Below are 7798 nucleotides of genomic sequence, written 5' to 3'. Positions count from 1 at the left end.
CCTAAAATTTGTTTGGAACCAGAAAAGACCCCGAATAGCCAGAGGAATGTTGAAAAAGAAAAGCAAAGCTGGGGGCATCACAATTCCGGACTTCAAGCTGTATTACAAAGCTGTAATCATCAAGACAGTATGGTAGTGGCACAAATAATAGAGAGGTATATATGGTATGATTGTGAATTTGTTCAGTATATACATGCATGTGTGTGTGTGCTTTGCTCAGTCACATATGCATGCATGACTGGATCTGAGGATGTGAGTTACAGGGTCCCCTCACACATGTGGATGCCCTCTTCAGTCATCAGGATGGACCCAGGATGATGGTTTGTTCCAAGACCTGGATCAGCCTTTAGTTTCTAGGTCCTGAGAGCATACACTCCAGGTCTTGAATCTCTACATCTCTGGAAGAATCAAATGTTGGACTATTTCCTTTATGAAGTCTTCTGGGGAGTCATGGACAAATTTCTCCTTAAGAACAAACATTCTTGACCCCATCTTCATTTTCATCCTATCATTGGGATAAAAGGAATAACCTTAGAAGATGGTTGTGAGGATTAAAGGACTTAATACATCGTAATGTACTTAAATTATACACAGGGTCAATGATATGTATACATATTAGGAATTATAATTGTAATAACTATTATCATCATTGTTGTATTGTTTTCACTGATATCTCAGACTAACTATTAAATGGAATCAGAAGGCTGCCTTGTCTAACCTAACATCAACTATAAGAACTTATTTTATGGGTTCCCATAAAGCTTCCCATGTTCATACTCCCCTGTAACATGGACCTTTCTACTTTCCCTTCACCAGTTGAATGCTAAAGAGTCTATACTGAACTAAAATCTACCTCCCTATGATATCTACCATTTATCTTCAGAGATGAGTCTTCTTTTCCTTTTATCATAGCTTTTTAAAATAAGCAAGTATTGTTAACTTCTCTGTGCCATTTCTAGTGAGAAAGAGAGGAAAAAGGTGACACTCTTCCTGTCTTCAAAAAGCCTACCCTTTAGGGGTGCCTGGGTGGCTCAGCCGTTAAGCGTCTGCCTTCGGCTCAGGTCATGATCCCAGAGTCCTGGGATCGAGCCCCGCATCGGGCTCCCTGCTCTGCGGGAAGCCTGCTTCTCCCTCTCCCACCCCCTCTGCTTGTGTTCCCTCTCTCACTGTGTCTCTCTCTGTCAAATAAATAAAATCTTAAAAAAACAAAACAAAACAAAAAACAAAAAGCCTACCCTTTCTTTGAAGAAGTCTCCATTTACTTTTGGTGTTCATTGTTAAGGAATATACCAAGTTATGAAACTTATTTTAATATTATATGTTAAAGTAGAGAAAAAATTAATGAAAATTGAATGGTCAGAGAAGGATTCAGAGAAGTGTGTTAAAGGATAAACATTTATTTATACATTGTTTTGTCCATTAATTAACTAGTTCATTTAAAAATTATTTTAGCCTTGACAATCTACCTTATACCACATCTGTGAGTAGCAGTTCACCAAGTAGGTAAGATGGCAAGGAAGGCAGTCCAAATGGAAAAAAGATCAAATACAAAGAGATCCCATAGAGGTATGGGAGGAATGGCATAAAATTGTGTTAGGGAGTTGTGAGTAGCTCAGTATGAATGAAATAAAGGGTTCAAGGAGGAAGAAATGGCTGATGATACCAGATCACAGGAAGATCTCAGGAAGCCTTGTGGGCTAAACCAGAATTAAAGATAGAGCGCTGTTGGGGCACCTGGGTGGCTCAGTCATTAAGCATCTGCCTTCTGCTCAGGTCGTTATCCCAGGGTCCTGGGATCGAGCCCCACATCGGGCTCCCTGCTCTGGGGGAAGCCTGCTTCTCCCTCTCCCACTCCCCCGGCTTGTGTTCTCTCTCTCTCGCTATCTCTGTCAAATAAATAAATAAAATCTTTAAAAATAAATAAATAAATAAAGATAGGGAGCTGTTTGAAGAGTCTTTAGCAAGAGAGTACTGTGAGAGCAGATTTTTCTGGAAGCAGAAATAAGGCTATGAGCCGGATGGCAAGGGGGAAAAGGAGAGTGGTGTGGTACCATAGGGATTATGAGCACAGACTTCGGAGTCTAATAGAAGCTCTGTGGATTACTAGCCCTGCCACTTTGGGGAATTTTTTTTACCTCTCTGAGCTTCAGTTTTCTTGTCTGTGTAAAAGGGATGTTAATAGCCCCTGGCTCATGGGGTTATTGTGAAGTTTAAATGAAATGCATATAAAACATTTAACATGATGCCTGAGACATAGTAAAAATATAATAAGCAAAATAAGAGATAAACCAGAGAAGTGCATTACAAATGAGAGAGACATTTTTCCTACTTAGTACCAGCTTTATTTTCCTCTCTTCTTTGTGTTACTTTAAAGTCCTCATGAATTTGGCCTACTGAGCGCTTCTCAAACAGATTTTTATTTGTATTCTTAGCAGAGTCTAGAAAATCTAAGCCCTGAGCAGCATCTCAGCTTCCTTGAATGATTACCCCAGGGCCCATTACCTTCACTCTGTCTGCAAATCAGGTTAGGCATCCAACCCACTCAGGAGAGGAGCTGGGACAGCTGCAGGCATTAGATGAATTCTCTTGATAGCACATAATCAAATTTGGTGGAGATGGTAGGCTCTCAGAGTCAAGTTGCTAAACTTGGCTAGAATAGGAGAAAACTGGGGTGATCGAATTTAAAGCATGGACCCTGATCGGATATACTAGTAAATGAAGAGTTGAGAACATCAGCATCATAACCCGAGGGGCCTATCACTGTAGGAATCACTAGCATATGAAGACATGCTCACCTTGTGCTCAGATCTGCGAGCCAGGGTCTGAAGCCAGTATCGCAGACCACTGATGAGAGACCTCCAGGCCACTTTCAACTTGAATGCAAATCTGGAACCCTGAGACTAGGTCATTCCACCAGCCTCACATTCTTGCATATTCAGTCACGTCACACATGTAGACAATTACCTGTTCTTTCCATAGCCTCCTCTCTGCACTGGTCTGATCTTGGTTTTCCACTGTTCCTTTCTCTATCCAAAACTTTCCACCTTTTCCTCTGAAACTCAGCTTTATGGTTAATAATCTCACTTGGGTTCTCAGTCTTTTAGTCCACTGCTTCCTTTACCTCTTCTCTTAATCAAACAATGCTTGGTGCTTGATATGTAACAAATGTTTGCTACATAAAACAATGAAGTAAGACCTGATATGGAGGCCATTTTTCCCCCCATTACCCTCTCAAGCGCTGCTCATTCTCTTACTCCACATACAGAAATATCAGGAGGAGATGACTTTTCTCTTCACTCCCCATGCACCTTCCAGGCCATTATTTCTGTCTCATCACTGGTAGCCCCAACATTTCAAATTAGGAAGGTCTTGGGTAGCAAGCTGGTTAGAAAGGAGGAGTGCCTAGGAGGGGCTTGTCTTAAAGTTAGATTTGCATTACAAGAAGACTGTTGTTATCTGCATATTTATTTGTGGTGGCTTTGGGAGTAAGAGGCAAATGGATTCTGTTGGTGGGCCCAAGCACATCCGTAGAGAGCCTTTGATACTACCACTGACATTTATGGTGCAAAGCCCTGTTCCTTTATTGCTTATGCTCTTCTCTATACCACTCCGCCCTCCTCAGCACTTTCAGGTTCTCAACCATTTTAGACTTTATGTCCCATCACTTCAGCCACTTTTTTCTAATACAGTCAAATCTGTCTTGTTATCTACACCTGTGCAGCTACTCTCCTGTCCTTCTGTCCACTATCATCGATTCCATGGACTGGCACAGTCATGATGCTTAACTTCTTTCACTCACTTGAAAGGTACCCTGTGACTTCAGGATAATTTTTAAATTCTTTAACATGGTTTATAGGATCCCTTTCCAGTCTGACTGCTGCCTTCCTCTTCAGACACATTTCTCATGATTTCCCTTCTCAGTCTTTGTGCTTCAGTCATGATGAATTCCTTTCAGTTCCAACGTTTTACTTGTTCTCTCTTGCCTCCTGGCTTTTGCATACACTCATATCTGGAATGCCAGAAGTTCATAACTTACCAAGAGGGATTATGGAGGAGTGTTCTAGGTACTAGACTTGGAATCATACAGAAACAAATTTGAGTCTCAGCTCTATCATTTACTTGTTCGAGATCATGGGTAAGCTCCCTAACTTTTATGAGCCTCCACGACCACATCTGCAAAGTGGGATAATACCCACTTTGAGATATGAGAATTAAATCAGGTACTGAATGAGCCCCAGAAACAACCCATACTGTGTATGTTCTGTTCATTCCTTCCTTTCTCTTTTCCCTTATTCTTCCCTCAATCCTTCTTTTCCTTTTTTCCCTCCTTAATTTTTGTCTTCTTCCCCTCTCTGCTTTTCACTTAATGTTTGGGTGAGATTCATAAGATCCAGGGCTACAGGCAAACAATACAAGCTGCCATATGTACAGAATTAGTGTCTTGCAACCTCTGCTCTTCCACAGGAAGCCCACAGCCTTACTTCCCACCCTGGCTACTTAGGCAGCCTCAGAAGGACACCAAGGTAGAAGCAAGATTCTGCAACAAACTACATGTTACAATGCTCTGGGAGCTCTTAACAATTTTCTGCAGGCTTTTTTACCTGGAGCCACCACCAATCTTGTTTTTTCTCAACCTCATCACCTATACCCTCCTCCTCACACTGTCCTCTACATACTCCTGTGTCTCATGGCTTCTCAGTTGAATTCCAAGCCCCTACAGGTGAGCCTTGCATCCTTCACCCACTGTGCCAGTAACCCTCAGAAACATACCTGCCTCTAAGGAGCTTCCAAACTGATCCTAGTGGATAAGACTTATGAAGCCATCAATAAAGAAGCAAGAGTTACTGCAAAATGTGGGAGCTGAACGGGCCTGGAATTGTCAGTGGATGATAATAGAAAAGGCACAGTTTGGGATGGGTGTTGTAGGATCAACAGGATTTTGAAGGCACAGAAATGAGAGGCATTCACTGCAGGAAAGCAGTGTGAATAATTTCGATGTCATACAGCATGAGAGGGTACAGTGAGCCTACGGTGTGGATGAATGTAAAGAAGTTATGGGAATTATGACTGGAACATTTTGCCTTTTCTCATGTATATGTTTCAGAGTTCCTTATTGGAGAATGAGCGTGATGACTTAGCAAAATGGCCTACACAGTATATTAGAAGCAGTATTTCCCAAAGTGCTTCTGTAGAAAATTAGTGTCATGGAATGGTCTGTAGGAAAACAACAATAATAATAATTTAAAGAAATGTTGAATATTCTTTCCTCCCCTTGAATATTTACAGTGCATATTAGCTTATTTTAAAAAGGTCTGAATTATCCTTATAATACAAAAACCTGACTTCCCTAGGAAAAGTAGGCCTCCCCTATTTATTTAAGTATAACATCACAGTCTTTAGTTGCCCTCAAGGCACCTTAAGAGTCTGTAACTATATTGTATATTTATTTTTAATATTTCATTGACTGCTTCCTCACCAGAGTATAGACTCCATGAAGACAAACATGTTGCCTATCTTATTTACCATTATACATCAAGAATATATTACAATGCCTAGGCATATAATAAGTGCTCAAAATAAGAGTAAACAATGACTAAAATCTTTGTTCAACTTTGCATTTTCCAAACAGCTGATAAAGGGTAGGACTGGAATTTGAACAAAGTGCTGCCAAATCCTGGTCTCTTTTTGACCATAGATGGTATGGTTCTTGTTCCCAGGCACCACGTGGAGTTCTTGATGTTATAGTTATTACCTTTTGAAGCTTGAATGATTGTCCAATATGCCCACATTTTTTTGTTTGTATCTTTCAGGCAAAGGCTGCCACCTAAAAATGTTTACTACTACCGGTGCCCGGACCATAGGAAGAATTATGTGATGTCCTTTGCATTTTGTTTTGACCGAGAAGAAGATATTTACCAGTTTGCTTACTGCTACCCATATACATACACACGCTTTCAGCATTACCTTGACAGCCTGCAAAAGAGAAACATGGATTACTTCTTTCGGGAGCAGCTGGGTCAGAGCGTGGTAAGGCCTACTCAGAAATAGGCAGCCTTGGGGGAGGAGCTTAGTAATGAGTTTTTATAGAATGCAAACAATGGATATTGATGCTTTGTATATGCTCTGGAACTTTTAAGTATAATTATTTTTATTGTGCTATTCTTTGCCTCTGTGGCCAAGAGGAAGTCACAGAATAAGATATGAGACAGATGCTTGTCCTTCTGAATTGAAGCTGATAATGCTCTCTAACAAAATACAAAAACTCTGCTGAGAAAAGAAGGAGGCTCCTACCAGGTGTTACAGGCCTGTTAAAGGCATGAAAGCATTTTATGAGTGTGAGCCTCTGAGATAAAAAATACATTTGTCTTTTAATGAATTCAACTTGCCTGCAGTGCAGGTTAGCAAGTGGTGTGCAGTTTGGTTGTGCTGCCCACAATGTGTTCTGTCTCTGCCATCCATCAGTTCCCAACACTTCTTCCCTCCCAGGTTTAGTTCTCTGGGTCTGGAGATTTCAGTCTTACATTCTGAATTATTTCCTATTGCTGGCATAACAAATTGCCATGAACTTGGTGGCTTACAACAACACAAATTTATTATCTTACGGTTCAGGAGAAGTCTGAAATTGGGTTAAAATCAAGGTATCAGCAGGTCTGCCTTCCTTTTGAAGGTTCCAGGACAGAATTCATTTCCCTGTTCTTTCCAGCTTCTAGAGGCTGTTTGCATTTCTTAGCTTGTAGTTCCCTTCCATCTTCAAAGCCAGCAATGGCTGGTTGAGTCTTTCTCACGCTGCATCACTCTGACACTGAATCTCCTGCCTCCCTCTTTTACTTATAAGGACCCTTGTGATTATGTTGGGCTCATCCAGACTATCCAAGATAATATCTCTATCTAGAGATCTTTAACTTAATCACTTTGGTAAAGTCCCTTTTGTCATATAAAGTAATATATTCACAGTTTTCTGGGATTAGAACATAGACATTTTGGGAAAGGGGTGCATTATTCTGCCTACTATTATTCTCTGTGGTCAGTGATACTTCAGTTACTTGTAATGAATAAGCAGGTGACAAATTGTTTTTATGTTTCACTCTTTTTTATTTAAACTTCTGTGTTTAAGTTTATTTTTACATTTTTTTTAAATTTTTAAAATTTTATTATGTTATGTTAGTTACCACACAATACATCATTAGTTTTTGATGTGGTGATCCACGACCCATTGTTTTCATATAACACCTAGTGCTCCATGCAGTACATGCCCTCCTTAATACCCATCTCGGGGCTAACACATCCCCCCTCTCCCCTCCCCTCTAAAACCCTGTTTGTTTCTCAGAGTCCACAGTTTCTCATGGTTCATCTCTCCCTCCGATTTCCCCCGCTTCATTTTTCCCTTCCTTCTCCTAATGTCCTCCATGCTATTCCTTATGTTCCACAAATAAGTGAAACCATATGATAATTGACTTTCTCTGCTTGACTTATTTCACTTAGCATAATCTCCTCCAGTCCCATCCATGTTGATGCAAGAGTTGGGTATTCATCCTTTCTGATGGCTGAGTAATATTCCATTGTATATATGGACCACATTTTCATCCATTCATCTGTTGAAGGGTATCTTGCTCTTTCCACAGTTAGGCTATTGTGGACATTGCTGCTATGAACATTGGGGTGCATATAGCCCTTCTTTTCACTACATCTGTGTCTTTGGGGTAAATACCCAGGAGTGCAATTGCTGGGTCATAGGGTAGCTCTATTTTTAATTTTTTGAGGCACCTCCACACTGTTTTCCAAAGTGGCTGTACTAACT

The 7798-nt window shown here is 40.5% G+C and overlaps 1 protein-coding gene across 1 annotated transcript in view; it reads left to right on the top strand.

Annotated features, from left to right (window-relative positions):
* The window catches only part of LOC102728406 (AGBL carboxypeptidase 4), a 614839-nt gene that overhangs the window by 444231 nt on the left and 162810 nt on the right, over nt 1–7798 (top strand). Inside the window, exon 4 of the mRNA XM_081816861.1 lies at nt 5811–6027. Within this exon, the coding sequence (XP_081672987.1) occupies nt 5811–6027 (217 nt within the window). The remainder of the gene's footprint in view (nt 1–5810; nt 6028–7798) is intronic.

Source organism: Leptonychotes weddellii, chromosome 4 (assembly GCF_054177405.1).
Source record: "Leptonychotes weddellii isolate Sample4059 chromosome 4, ASM5417740v2, whole genome shotgun sequence".
In the NCBI taxonomy this organism is placed as follows: domain Eukaryota; kingdom Metazoa; phylum Chordata; class Mammalia; order Carnivora; family Phocidae; genus Leptonychotes; species Leptonychotes weddellii.
The sequence above is the reverse complement of the archived record's forward strand: the minus strand, read 5'-3'. Positions and strand labels throughout refer to the sequence as shown.